The sequence below is a fragment of the Megalobrama amblycephala genome, linkage group LG2, assembly GCF_018812025.1.
Source record: "Megalobrama amblycephala isolate DHTTF-2021 linkage group LG2, ASM1881202v1, whole genome shotgun sequence".
Lineage (NCBI taxonomy): Eukaryota > Metazoa > Chordata > Actinopteri > Cypriniformes > Xenocyprididae > Megalobrama > Megalobrama amblycephala.
In genome coordinates, this window is record NC_063045.1 from 8,420,044 (window position 1) to 8,435,769 (window position 15,726).

A 15,726-nucleotide genomic window follows, 5' to 3' on the forward strand; every position below is an offset into this window, starting at 1 on the left:
ATAATCATAAATGTTTCTTGAGCAGCAAATCAGCATATTAGAATGATTTCTGAAGGATCATGTGACACTGAAGACTGGAGTAACGATGCTGAAAATTCAGCTTTGCATCACAGGAATAAATTACTTTGTCAAATATATTTAAATAGTACACAGTTATTTTAAATTGTAATAATATTTCACAATATTACTGTTTTTTACTGTATTTTTAATTAAATAAATGTAGCCTTGGTGAGCAGACGAAACTTCTTTTAAAAACATTAAAAATCTTAGTGGTTCCAAACTTTTGGACTGTACTGTATAATATATATATATATATATATATATATATATATATATATATATATATATATATATATATATATACATACAACATAACATTCTATCCAAATGTAAGCCTATTAAACGAAAGGAAAAACTATCAATGGTTTATAAATTGATTTTTTTTTTTTTCAAGATATTTTAAAATGTTTGCTGCATGGTTAGAAATACTAAGGAAAGGAAAGATAAGTTGTGTATACATTGTATTTTATTATTACATTCAGAAATAGTGTAAATTACCATTAAATATATTAGAAAGTTTATAAATAGCTTAGCCTATATAGATTTGTTTATAATGTTTGCTACTATGAACAAAACTGCCTTATTTTACTTCCCCTTGTGCAATCCACAACAAAACCTCTAAAGTTAACAGTAGGTCTATTCAGGCTAGGTAAACATCAAGCGAAATGAATTTAACAAAAAAAAAACAAAAAAAACAAAACAAAACACCATTTTTAACACCATTTTTAACACCATTCCAGCTTCTACTGCTATATTCAAGGCGAGAAACGGGTTTATTTATTAGAAATAAAACCAAGCTAAATAAGATGCAAAACAAATTAAATTAAAATGAATCTGAAGCCTACCTGTTTCCATTTTTGTGACATATTATGAACTATTATTTATTATGCAAGCTTTGAACTTCACTCGCATTATCGTCAGGCTGCGATATCAAGTAAGCAAAGCAAGAATTTGTTTGTGCGTGTGACTGAAGCGCTGGCGCGACCAATGGAATTTTTTTTTTCAAAACGGTACTCTGTAATTTATGGTCATGCAGGTAAAAGCAAGACATCATTCATAAATTCACACTCAAATAAAGAAAACAAGCAAAATGTCACAGTTTCCTTTCCTAGATCTTTGGAGTGCGCCATAATGAACCAAAACTAACATAATGTTTTCTTTTGTTTTGACCTTATTATTTAAGTGAAAAATATTTCCTTTTATTTTATATATGTTATTTATAGTTTTATTCTGTTTTCTCCATTCACAGAAGCACTGCAGGTGTGTGTGATGTGATGTTGTGTGAACTCATGTTCTACATTATCCTAGGGCTGGACGATTAATCGGAAAGTAATCGAAACCGACATTCAGAACCTCTAACCGACGTAATTTTCCCATGTCGGTTATTTCGTTTTTTTAATCCTGTTAATACTTCCCCCTTAAAAACATACTACCGCGTGTGTAGCCATGTGACTCTGCCCCGTCCAGTCAGCAGCATAAAAGAAAAACACTAAAATGTGTCAGTTGTATTTGTTTTAAGGTTTGCCAGTTTGGACATTCAAGCGATTTTAGACGATTGGATGTATATTATTTCGAGCTACCGTGCTCGCACTACCCAGCTGCACTCTGTGGCAGGAAACACTCATACAGACAGTAGCTGCGCAAAACGTGAAGATCGCGCACATAGAGGAAAGCAAAAACTAGTTGTCAGCGCTGTCCTGTGATTTATCACTAAAATAGCTTAGAAACTCAAAACTTATTATAGCATAGATTTTTCTACTTTTGAGGGAACCATTTACAACCCACAGCTTCACAATGCATAGAGAGACGGTATGACTAATACACACACGCAGTCTCTCTCATTATGTACTGGTACTGTGCTAATTTATCTGTATCTGATTTACAACGAGCAGAAATCTGTAAGAAATGTTACAAACCATTGATAAAATAACTGCTGAAAGTGAGCTGTTATGTCAGATCACTCTTTCAATAGGAAAAAAAAAATCCCACCTTTATCATATTTACAGTACAAACCTTGTCAGTGAACTATGAGGGCAAAAAAAAAAAAAAAAAAAATGGTTCATTTATCGTAATCGAGGTAAAATGTTCAATTAATCAAGGTTTTGATTTTAGGCCATAATCGTCCAGCCCTACATTATCCTGCAATTTTCACTGGTTTCAAAACACACAACAAGCTGCATAATAATTCATCCATTCAGTTCCACTTAAATGTAGGCCTAATGCTTGACGGTTGGTGACATATATCCTCGGAAAAACTAATGCCAGGGAATTGCCATTGTGACTTACCTAACCTATGATGACTCGACAGCTGAGCCTGAGCGCGTCAGCATGGGCATTTCACTTACTTTAGAGCCTGAGCATGGGCATTTCACTCACGTTGGATGCATCAGCATCACATCTGCATAGGCTGTACTATTTGAATTCGTGATTGGTTAACTGCCAAATCAATTTTAAACAGAACGATAAAATAACATTAATGGCCATTTCAAATAAACGTTTCTGTTCAGAACAATTAAATATGATTTCTTCGTTTCGGGTTATGTTCCTGTCAAAATTTCATTCGTTTCCGGTTTTCTTTTTTTATTCCTTGAACTGGTTCAGAGCCCTGCTACTCACGCACCCTCTACCCAACCGTGGAACCAGGTAGGTGTTGCACCGCACACTCAGACCCTGTGTCACGGATGGCACAGAGACAAGAAGGTAAGATCCGAATGCAGCTTTAATAGGTCAATCCAAAAACGGAATCCATTCAGGCAAGCGTCAAAATCCACAAAACAGTCCACACAAAACAAGAAAAACAAACAGTGAAGCCAGTGACCATAAATGAAAACGATAACAAAAGCACAAACAAACTCAGTATAAATAGACAGACACTAATTTACATTTTTAGTCATTTAGCAGACGCTTTTATCCAAAGCGACTTACAAATGAGAACAGTAGAATCAATCAAATCAACATGAGAACAACAGTATGTAAGTGCTGTGTGAAGTCACAGTTATGACAGTAATGTGCTCGTAGCAAGGATTTTTTTTTTTTTTTTTAAATTAATACACAAATAGATGGAATGAAAATAGAAATCAAGGTAAGTGCTACTATTACTGGGTCAAGTGCTGACGAAAAAGATACGTCTTTAGCATTTTTTTGAAAGTGGCTAAAGATTCAGCTGCTCGGATAGAGCGTGGCAGGTCATTCCACTAATAACACTAATAACATAACTCAAGACAGCTGGGTGCAATGAAGTGATCATGAGTCCGGGAAGTGGGTTATGGGAAATGAATTCCGAAGTAGTGAGGCAATAGTCCGGGTTGGAGTGCTCTCTAGTGGCTAACTAGGGCACTCCATCTGGTGATCATTAGGGCTGCACGATTAATCGCATGCTATTCTCACGCGCATTTCGTCAGTAAAGCCGGTTCCCTGATTACCGCTAAATCGCCATCACCTGTTTTTAAACGGAGCGCCTTTTAATAGACGGAGCCGTAGTTCACGGACAAGCCACGCAATATCGCGTTCATTATCGCAGGCGATTCATCTGCGATATGAACGCGATATTGCGTGGCTTTTCAGTGACCTACGGCTCTGTCTATTAAATGCCGCTTCATTTGAAAGCAGGTGATGGCGATTTAGCGGTAATCAGGGAACCGGCTTTACTGACGAAATGCGCGTGAGAATAGCATGCGATTAATCGTGCAGCCCTAGTGATCATGACACCCTGCTGTGGGCCGCCTCGAACAGAGTGTCCCCCAAGCCGGGTCCCTGTGTTCCACGTTGCCCCACGGCAGGTACGTCTGTGGTTCCCTTGGTTACTCTGCTGCCTCTGAGAGCCTGGCTAGCACTCCCCAGTCTGTCTCGCTGGCTCCTTCGGCACGGTACGGAGCGATCACACTAGTCAAACGAACTGGGCTTTGGGGTCAAACGCGCTCGGGCATGGTTCAGAATGCCTAGTGTGAGTACACCCTTAATATCACAGTCTTACTGCATTAAGCCACGTTAAGCATTAATAGGCTCTATGGGAGAAAAACTATGTACAGACAAAAGCCTATAGAATAACGCTAATAAAGACATTAAGGGCATTTTCCTACCAAAATTTCCCAGTTATGTTCATATTCAACGTTTTTTTTTATGGTAAGTTACAGTCATTTCTTTTCAAAAAATAATTTTGTACTGTACAAGCGAGATATTGGCAGAAGCTGATATACAGTAAGTTAGTCTGCCCACTAGGCATATACTATAAGCTAAATATCGTTCATTTGAATGAACGCTCCCGGAGCGGTTGCTTTCCACTATGAATGTCCCTTTTTATTATAGCATACTATGTGCAGTCAGATAAAAATAAGCCAAGAATATGAACGTACAAACAAACTGTACATAATTTTCCTACCATAGAGCCTATTATAAAAGATAATACTTAACGTGGCTTAATGCAGTAAGATGGTGATAATAAAACTCAGTATACACCTTACTGAACATGCAACACTATTTGCACGTTAAATGTTTTTAGAATGGTTTTCTAATGGAGAAAAATGCCTACCCTTGCGTGTTGTGTTCTTGCCTGTACAAAGTATGCTTTATTAATAAGGTAGGCCTATAGTCTTGCTGAGTTTGGTCTTTTAATGTAAGCCTACTGTCTTAATGCATTATGTTAAAAGTTTTCTTTTATGTCTTTTATTTCTCTTATTTTGTTAAAATGATTCACATTTTGCAGATTCTGCAAGGGGTTCACAAACTTTCAATCAGCACTGTATTCTTAACTGTGTAGCATTCATTTTATTTTATTTATTTTTTTCCATACACTTGACAACCTGTCATAGACACAAGTGGTTGGGAAACTGCTGTAGAGCATTGCTTTTGTAAAAAAAAAAAAAAAAAAAAAAGCCTGCTTTTATACGTTTGACTGAATTGTACAATTGTGTTTATTTCTTATTATCATTTATAATGGCTATTGAGGTTCAATTAATATTTTTCATATAAATAATATGTTGTATTTGGTATTGAGAAAGGGTCCATTAGTGCGTAATATAGATTGAGAGAAAGTTACATTAATACGCCATTAGATGGCGGCAAAACTTTATGAGTGAATGAGAATCTTTCAATGAGTCAATGGCAAGAGACTTTTAAATTGAAAGGGATATTTGCAAACAAAGGACGTTGTTTTAGCGCTGTGTGTAATGGAAAATTCCCTTAGCTGTAAAATAAAGCAATAAGCCCCAAGAAGCCGTGGTTAACAGTGAATTTATAACTGCTAAGGGGTGTTGTTAGGCACGACGTGGAGCGGAGTGCTTAAAACCCCCTTAGCTATTATAAATAAGCTAAACAACAATTATTAATCATACTTACAGGTTGAGATTCAGAGGAGTAAGATGGTCCAAATAAACTGGGAATTGATCCATATTTTAAGATGTGGCATTCAGCGTTTTGTGAATCCTGTGTTAAACTCCCCGAGGTTTGAGAAGCAGTCGTCAGTAAAATGACGGGAACACAACAAAAGAATGTACTGCTGTGTTATTGTTGAAAAAAAAAAAATTTCCCTGGTGTCTGCGCGTGCAATAAGAGGGCGGGCAATGTGCTAATGTTTTGTTTTGACGTCACAACGAAACGGCTTGGGATTCGTTTTACAAATGCCTCGTTTAATTGACTCAGAGTTGACTCTTACTTTGAGAGACAATAACTTTATATATGGTGCACTTTCAGATTTAAAACTTTGCAGGGTGTTTTCATTCACTTAGAGCTATGTTACACATTACATGAAAGGTAATTTTCAAAAATCCATAATGGGGGCACTTTAAGTCATCCATTGCCATTTCTGGCGTTTTATCACTGACTGTGCCACAACCATGATACCTGCAAATTAGAAATTTCAGTGAGCTATTTTTATAATGTGCACGTGACGTTCCTGGACGCGGACGCATGCATTGACACAGGTAGGCTCTCTGTGTCCTGCTGGGTCCTGCTCTTCCGTGGCAATGACGGTGTGCAGTTAAAAATCATAAATGAATCTGAAAAGTAGGGGGCACAAATGGGATTTTGAAAAGTGGGGGGGACATGTCCCCCCTGTCCCCAGTGGAAATTATGTCCCTGATTTATTCAACAGTTATTTCTGGTTCTCGAATCTGACTGGCTGAGAGGTCTTTCCAGCCATGCAATATTCTTCCAGTATCGCACGGTAACCATTTTACCATTTGAATCACTCCGCTGTCAGCATTCTCACAGGCAGACGAGCAAACCCACCATATTTTTTTTATAGATACTTTGTCACGGAATGTAGTTTTAAGAGTTTTTTAGGCAAGAATATAGTTGTTTAGACCTCAGATATGCGATTTATATGTAAACATAGTGCCTATTTGAACACAGTTCAGTGCTCATATACACGCAGAGAACAGCTTCATCTTGGCCAGTCCTTTGGGAATTTGCTGGCTCTTGTGTAGAAAGTGTTTAACATGATAATTCGTTTTGGGTATATCAAACGGGCAATCTTTCATCTTATTAATATATTATTTGTTCCAGAGCTAATAGATTTGGCTTAAAGGGTTAGTTCACCAAAAAATGAAAATGATGTCTAATGTCTCATCCTCATGTCATTCCAAACCCGTAAGACATCCATTCATCTTCGGAACACAGTTTAAGATATTTTAGATTTAGTCCGAGAGCTTTCTGTCCCTCCATTGAAAATGTATGTACAGGATACTGTCCATGTCCAGAAAGGTAATAAAAACGCTGGCTCCTTCGGCACGGTACGGAGCGATCACACTAGTCAAACGAACTGGGCTTTGGGGTCAAACGCGCTCGGGCATGGTTCAGAATGCCTAGTGTGAGTACACCCTTAATATCACAGTCTTACTGCATTAAGCCACGTTAAGCATTAATAGGCTCTATGGGAGAAAAACTATGTACAGACAAAAGCCTATAGAATAACGCTAATAAAGACATTAAGGGCATTTTCCTACCAAAATTTCCCAGTTATGTTCATATTCAACGTTTTTTTTTATGGTAAGTTACAGTCATTTCTTTTCAAAAAATAATTTTGTACTGTACAAGCGAGATATTGGCAGAAGCTGATATACAGTAAGTTAGTCTGCCCACTAGGCATATACTATAAGCTAAATATCGTTCATTTGAATGAACGCTCCCGGAGCGGTTGCTTTCCACTATGAATGTCCCTTTTTATTATAGCATACTATGTGCAGTCAGATAAAAATAAGCCAAGAATATGAACGTACAAACAAACTGTACATAATTTTCCTACCATAGAGCCTATTATAAAAGATAATACTTAACGTGGCTTAATGCAGTAAGATGGTGATAATAAAACTCAGTATACACCTTACTGAACATGCAACACTATTTGCACGTTAAATGTTTTTAGAATGGTTTTCTAATGGAGAAAAATGCCTACCCTTGCGTGTTGTGTTCTTGCCTGTACAAAGTATGCTTTTTATATCAGATATGCGATTTATATGTAAACATAGTGCCTATTTGAACACAGTTCAGTGCTCATATACACGCAGAGAACAGCTTCATCTTGGCCAGTCCTTTGGGAATTTGCTGGCTCTTGTGTAGAAAGTGTTTAACATGATAATTCGTTTTGGGTATATCAAACGGGCAATCTTTCATCTTATTAATATATTATTTGTTCCAGAGCTAATAGATTTGGCTTAAAGGGTTAGTTCACCAAAAAATGAAAATGATGTCTAATGTCTCATCCTCATGTCATTCCAAACCCGTAAGACATCCATTCATCTTCGGAACACAGTTTAAGATATTTTAGATTTAGTCCGAGAGCTTTCTGTCCCTCCATTGAAAATGTATGTACAGGATACTGTCCATGTCCAGAAAGGTAATAAAAACATCATCAAAGTAGTCCATGTGACATCAGTGGGTTAGTTAGAATTCTTTTAAGCATCGAAAATACATTTTGGTCCAAAAATAACAAAAACTACGACTTTATTCAGCATTGTATTCTCTTCCAGAATCCTTTCCATTGAATTGATTCCATTGAATTGATTCCAATGAATCCTTTCATCTGTCGGCGTTGGTAATGCACTTTTACGTCGCCATGGTTAGCATGCTGTGATTACCTACGGCCATATCGCACGGCTACGAGTGTGATTTTGTTCATATATATATATATATATATATATATATATATATATATATATATATATATATATATATATATATTAGTAGTTTTTTTTTTATCCATAATTACCCTACATATAAATAAAAATAGCTTTAAATCAATATCACAAATTGTGACACAAACTGTAAAATTATATACATCTATAGACAGCAATTATAGACAAACATGAGTACATTACCGTCAATCCGTTATCTGGAATCAGGTGTGTCCCCATATTTGATGATCCCATGGCTCCAACTCGGCCTGCTATGCCCATCATTTGTGAAGGGCCTTGGTTACTGCTAACCGCAGCAACAGGGTTAAATGAATCTATGTAAGACAATGTACAGTTGACATTCACTGAGAGGGCTGAAAATTACAATATGATGTGACACCTTACATTAAAATAAAATAGTTTTTTTGGGACTGTATATTACTTCACTGCAATTCACACACTAAAAAAGATAAATAAAATTATAAAATTGGCATGGCAAATGTGGAAATCACACAGGATATGTGCTTTTCTTTGTAACTGCACATTAAAAAGTATTACACAATCGAGACAAGACAAAAAAAAAACTGAAAAACATCTTGAAGGCTTTTTCACACCAAACACAATGCGAAAAAGTGAAGAAAATATGCGGCAGGCTGAAGGAAACACTAATTTGTGCAAATTCAGAAAAAAGCACAACCTATCTGAACCTAAGACATGGCGTTAAACTAAACTACTTTTTTTTTTTTTTTTTTTTTTTTTTTTAAGTGAGACGAAATGCATGAAGTACATTTGTATTAACATATTTAATTATTGGAGGTTGGCAAAAAATTTGTGTTGGTATTCACCTGTGTGTTATTTATTTATTTTAAGGAATGTTGAATCTGCTTTTGTGTGAGAAAAAAAAAAAAAATCTGCATCTGTCTGGTGTCTATTTAAGCAGAACATACTGTATACCATACAATTATATGTGTATTATATGTTTTTAAATGAATTAACTGCCATTATTTTAATCTGTTAACCGCTACACACACACATATTAACTCAGGTGCTGTCCATTTCTTCTGATCATCCTTGAGATGGTTCTACACCTTCATTTGAGTCCAGCTGTGTTTGATTATACTGATTGGACTTGATTAGGAAAGCCACACACCTGTCTATATAAGATCTTACAGCTCACAGTGCATGTCAGAGCAAATAAGAATCATGAGGTCAAAGGAACTGCCTGAAGAGCTCAGAGACAGAATTTTGGCAAGGCACAGAATCTGGCCAAGGTTACAAAAAAATTTCTGCTGTACTTAAGGTTCCTAAGAGCACAGTGGCCTCCATAATCCTTAAATGGAAGACGTTTGGGACGACCAGAACCCTTCCTAGAGCTGGCCGTCCGGCCAAACTGAGCTATCAGGGGAGAAGAGCCTTGGTGAGAGAGGTAAAGAAGAACCCAAAGATCACTGTGGCTGAGTTCCAGAGATGCAGTCGGGAGATGGAAGAAAGTTGTAGAAAGTCAACCATCACTGCAGCCCTCCACCAGTCGGGGCTTTATGGCAGATTGACCTACGGAAGCCTCTCCTCAGTGCAAGACACATGAAAGCCCACATGGAGTCTGCTAAAAAATACCTAAAGGACTCCAAGATGGTGAGAAATAAGATTCTCTGGTCTGATGAGACCAAGATAGAACTTTTTGGCCTTAAAGGGATAGTTCACCCAAAAATGAAAATTTGATGTTTATCTGCTTACCCCCAGGGCATCCAAGATGTAGGTGACTTTTTTTCTTCAGTCGAGTTCCAATTATGATTTTTAACTGCAACCGCTGCCGTCTGCCACATTTAAATAATAGCAGTGGATAGGAACTTTAACTACAACAGTAAATAAAACTTGCTTAGACAAGTCCAAATTAAACCCTGGGGCTCGTGACGGCACATTGATGTCCTAAGACACGAAACGATCGGTTTGTGCGAGAAACCGAACAGTATTTATATAATTTTTTACCTCTAATACACCACTATGTCCAACTCCGTTCAGCTTCCGGTGAGTGAGGTCAAATCGCGCTCTGACAACGGAAGTGATGTCTCGCGCTCATTGAAGTATATGGGCGAGACATCACTTCCGTCATTAGAACGCGTTTTTTGACCTCACTAACAGGAAGCTGAACGAAGTTGGACATAGTGGTGTATTAGAGGTAAAAAATTATATAAATACTGTTCGGTTTCTCACACAAACCGATCGTTTCGTGTCTTAGGACATTAATGTGCCGTCACGAGCCGCAGGGTTTAATTTGGACTTGTCTAAGCAAGTTTTATTTACTGTTATAGTTGAAGTTCCTATCCACTGCTATTATTTGAGTGGCAGACGGCAGCGGTTGCAGTTAAAAATCATAATTTGCGCTCGACTGAAGAAAAAAAGTCACCTACATCTTGGATGCACTGGGGGTAAGCAGATAAACATCAAATTTTAATTTTTGGGTGAACTATCCCTTTAATTCTAAGCGGTATGTGTGGAGAAAACCAGGCACTGCTCATCACCTGTCCAATACAGTCCCAACAGTGAAGCATGGTGGTGGCAGCATCATGCTGTGGGGGTGTTTTTCAGCTGCAGGGACAGGACAACTGGTTGCAATCGAGGGAAAGATGAATGCGGCCAAATACAGGGATATCCTGGACAAAAACCTTCTCCAGAGTGCTCAGGACCTCAGACTGGGCCGAAGGTTTACCTTCCAACAAGACAATGACCCTAAGCACACAGCTAAAATAACGAAGGAGTGGCTTCACAACAACTCCGTGACTGTTCTTGAATGGCCCAGCCAGAGCCCTGACTTAAACCCAATTGAGCATCTCTGGAGAGACCTAAAAATGGCTGTCCACCAACGTTTACCATCCAACCTGACAGAACTGGAGAGGATCTGCAAGGAGGAATGGCAGAGGATCCCCAAATCCAGGTGTGAAAAACTTGTTGCATCTTTCCCAAAAAGACACTCAAAAAGATGGCTGTATTAGATCAAAAGGGTGCTTCTACTAAATACTGAGCAAAGGGTCTGAATACTTAGGACCATGTGATATTTCAGTTTTTCTTTTTTAATAAATCTGCAAAAATGTCAACAATTCTGTGTTTTTCTGTCAATATGGGGTGCTGTGTGTACATTAATGAGGAAAAAAAATGAATTTAAATTATTTTAAATTTTTTACATTTAAGGGGGTCTGAATACTTTCCGTACCCACTGTATATGTATATGTATGTATATATATACATACATATATATATATTCACACACTGCCCGGCCAAAAAAAAAAAAAAAAAATGCTGTTTGGATTTTAATAGGCAAATACTTAATCTATGAATGGATCATTATTACAGTGATTATTATGTAGATTATTATTATTCTGACAATGAAAAGATTCACCAGGGTTAAAATTGTGAAAGAATGGTTCAGAGAGCATGAAGAATCATTTTCACACATGAATTGGCACCTCTGAGTCCAGACCTTAATATCATTGAAAGTCTTCAGGATGTGCTGGAGTTGACTTTACAGAGTGCTCACCTCTTGCATTGTCAATACAAGATTGATGCGACATCACAACATTTATTTCCATCGAGAGGTGCATCATTTTTTGGTCAAGATCTTGTCTTGTATTGTATTGTATTGATATGTGTGTGTGTTAATATAAAAAGTATAAAAAAAAAATTTAAAAAAATGTTGGAGCAAACTGATTCATGTATAGCGTAAATATGCACAGAATAAGGTAAAAAGAATATTGATGGGGATACATTCTATAGGAATCCATTTTTACCATTCAAAATCTTCACAATAATCATTAAAGTTTGGTGTGAAAAAGCCTTGAGAAAAACTGAGATTAGAGACCGTGTAGAGTTCTTTTTTTTTCCTGTTAAAACATAATAAGAATTTTCCAGGTTAACAAACCAGACAAGACACTTATCCTAAAAAGAGGCAAAGCCATGCTGCAACATTTAAATGCCCATGCAAGTGATGCACTGCCCCAAAAATTAATTAAAATGTACAAAATGTACATGTACACAGCTGTTTCTAATTGCATGTGGAGTCTCATTACGATCATACCTCCCATATTAATGGCTCCACGGGTACCCATTTCATTCATTCTCATATCCTGTTCTCTCTGAAAGTGAAGGAGACATATTTTTATTATAAGCCTCAGTCCACACAGATCTAAGAACTTAAATAATGTACCCAATTGTGAAGTACAACCTACCAAGCTTTCAGCTACAAAAGAATTAAGTATTTAGTGCATGACAGCAGCATACATTTCTCAACCAGAATGCATTTTTTTGTTGCTGCTGGTACTGTTGCAGTTGTGACAGGAAATGCATTTACACTCTTGACTGCCATGTGCCGCTATCACCATATAGATTTTTACAAGTTATGATTTTTACAAAATAGGGGACCAGTTATTTGTAGGAAGTGCCAAAAGCCTGTCCATTTTGCACATGAATGTAGTTAAGTTTGTCATCTAGGGTAAACCCATCTCCCTCACATTCCATTCAGCCAGCAGTGTCAAGGTCCCAGCCTTCTGTTTTTCAGGAAAATTAGAACCTGGGTGTTCCTTTTTCTGGTGTTGAAAACATGGCCCCTCTAGCAACTATAATGTAATAACTGTACATAATGTAAAAACTGCACATAATGTAATAAGTATTACATAATTTTTGTAATAAAATGTTCATAATGTAATAATTTTCTCAAAACGTAATAAAATCTTGAGCTCATAATGTAATAATTTTTACATTATGAGAAATTTATTACATTATAACATATTTTTGTCATTTTCATAATTGTAACAGCTTTTGAAACATAAAAACATTAGTATTCCCTTACAGTACATTTTTAAAAATCTACAGGTGCATCTCAAATTAGAATATCATGAAAAAGTTTTTTTTCTTTTCCTGTAATTTAATTCAAAAAGTAAAACTTAAATATATTCTAGATTTATTAGACATATAGTAAAATATTTCCAGACCTTTTTGTTTTCATTTTGATGGTTACAGCTTGCTGCTCATCAAAATAAAAAAAATCAGTATTTCAAATTATTAGAATATTTAATTTCAAGTTCTATTAAATTATCATTCTCAGGGTATAAATACTGGGTTTAGGTCAGTAATCCCAACAGCAGTCATGGGGAAGTCTGCTGACTTGACAGTTGTCCAGAAGACGATCATCAAGACCCTCTACAATGAGGGTAAGCCACAGAGGGTTATTGATGAAAGAGCTGGCTGTTCACAGAGTGCTGTGCCAAAGCATATTCATGGAAAGTTGACTGGAAGGAAAAAGTGTGGTAGGAAAAGGTGTACAAGTGAATGGAATGACTGCAGGCTTGAGAAGACTGTCAGGCGAAGCCGATTTAAGAATTTAGGAGAGATTCAAAAGGAGTGGACTGAAGCTGGAGTCAGTGCATCAAGAGCCACCGCACACAGATGTCTTCAGGAATGCGCTATAACTGTCACATTCCACATACCAAGCCACTTCTGAACCAAAGACAACGTCAGAAGCGTCTTACCTGGGCTAAGGAGAAAAAGAACTGGACTGTTGCTCAGTGGTCTAAAGTCCTCTATTCAGATGAAAGTAAATTTTGCATTTCATTTGGAAATGAAGGTCCCAGAGTCTGGGGGAAGAGTGGAGAGGCACAGAAACCATGTTGCTTGAAGTCCAGTGTGAAGTTTCCACAGTCAGTGGTGATTTGGGCTGCCATGTCATCTGCTGGAGTTGGTCCACAGTGTTTCATCAAATCCACAGTCAACGCAGTCATCTACCAGGAAATTTTTAGAGCACTTCATGCTTCCTTCTGCTGACAAGCTTTATGTAGATTACGGGTGCAACGGTTCAAATTACTCATGGTTCGGTAGACATCACGGTTTTAGGGTCACGGTTTCAGGGAAAAAAGGACTACTGTCAAATAAAAATAAAGAAAATAAGAACAAATCATCAATCTACAAGCAACAGCACAAATCAATACAATAGAGCAAATTGAGGCAGTAATTAAAGTAAAAGGAGCCCCTACCAAGTATTGAGTACATATACAGTAAATGAACATACTATCCAGAAGGCTAACAATTCACTAAAAATGTTTTTTTTTTTTTTTTTTTTTTATTGGTCTTATGAAGTATTCTAATTTGTTGAGATAGTGAATTGGTGGGTTTTTTGTTAAATGTGAGCCAAAATCATCACAATTAAAAGAACCAAAGACTTAAAGTACTTAAGTCTGCGTGCATTGAATTTATTTAATACGCAAGTTCTACAATTTAAGTTGAATTACTGTAATAAAACTTTTCCACGACATTTTAAATTATTGAGATGCACCTGTAAATCCAGTCTTAAACTACCCGCGTAATGCAACGCACACACACACACACACACACACACACACACAGACAGACACAGACAGACACAGACACAGACACACACACACAGACACTCCTCATTGCAATATTGATACTGGGGTTTTACAACATTTTTACACAGTGATGGTATTTAACACTGTCATTTAACAGTATGTATACCATATGTATATAAGAAGTAGAAGTAAAAGTATAAATAGTAGTAGTGGTAGTAGAAGTGGTAGCAGTAGTTATAATAATAATAATAACTAGAAAATAAAGTTCTAAGAAGAACTTTGATGTTGGCTTGGAAAAGCCTTGATGGGCAGCATGAGTCAAAAGAGGCAACGCACATGTCTGCTCTGTGTTCTGGAAGTGGCCCCGCCACAAATGCATAATTAAAGAAAGAAAGGACTTCTAGCGCTTTACGAGTCACGGACGCTTTAAGAGGCGCGGCTTGCGAGCTCTGAATGGGTAACATCGTATCAGGCGATCAAATAACCTGTTCAATAAACTGTTTAAAACATGCAATTACCCGAACAATACTGATATAGTAGATTGCTTTTCAGACTATATTAACGTTTTCTCACAGATGGTTTTTGGAAATCGCTCCATGCAGCTGTCTCTCTCTCATCTGCTCATGCTGGGAGTGGCACCGGTGACACAACATGCCTCTAATGCACAAATCTTTCACAGATGCTACACATCATGAACACAGTAACACAGCTATACACTTAAGCATTCAAATAAAGAAGCTCTTTGATGCGTTCTTGTGCTCGCTTGAATGAGATTCGCCATGTATTTTGGACATGATGAAGCAAGAATTGACGATCTTCGGAGTGCGAGCTTCATTAGAGACGCGAGCTGTCTCTGTGTCACTCAAAAATGCATCCAGAATCTAAATGTACATCTTTAATGCGTTCTTGTGATCGAATCTTGTCAAATCGCTGGAATGTTTTATTTAAAAAGGTTAAGAAACACTTGTGAATGACGAACATCGGGAGGACACGTTGCTCTGGGCAGACGTGTTCAGAGACGGGCAGTCGCGGCTCTTTATGTCATCAAAACAGCTTGAATTTACTAAATGTAACACTTTAATACGTTCTTGTGATATAATATTGTCGAAACGCTGGAATGTTTTATTTAAAAAGGTTAAAAAACCCATGTAAATGACGAAAATAGGGAGGACAAAAAAACTAAAGTAAGGGTCTGCTACACAGGG

General features: G+C 37.1%; 1 protein-coding gene across 1 annotated transcript in view; it reads right to left on the reverse strand.

Moving 5' to 3' along the window:
• The window catches only part of pspc1 (paraspeckle component 1), a 76,941-nt gene that overhangs the window by 8,557 nt on the left and 52,658 nt on the right, over positions 1–15,726 (reverse strand). The window contains exons 7-8 of the mRNA XM_048181453.1: positions 12,238–12,295; positions 8,373–8,503 (exon numbers count right to left, since the gene is read on the reverse strand). Coding sequence (XP_048037410.1) covers positions 8,373–8,503; positions 12,238–12,295 — 189 coding nt within the window. The remainder of the gene's footprint in view (positions 1–8,372; positions 8,504–12,237; positions 12,296–15,726) is intronic.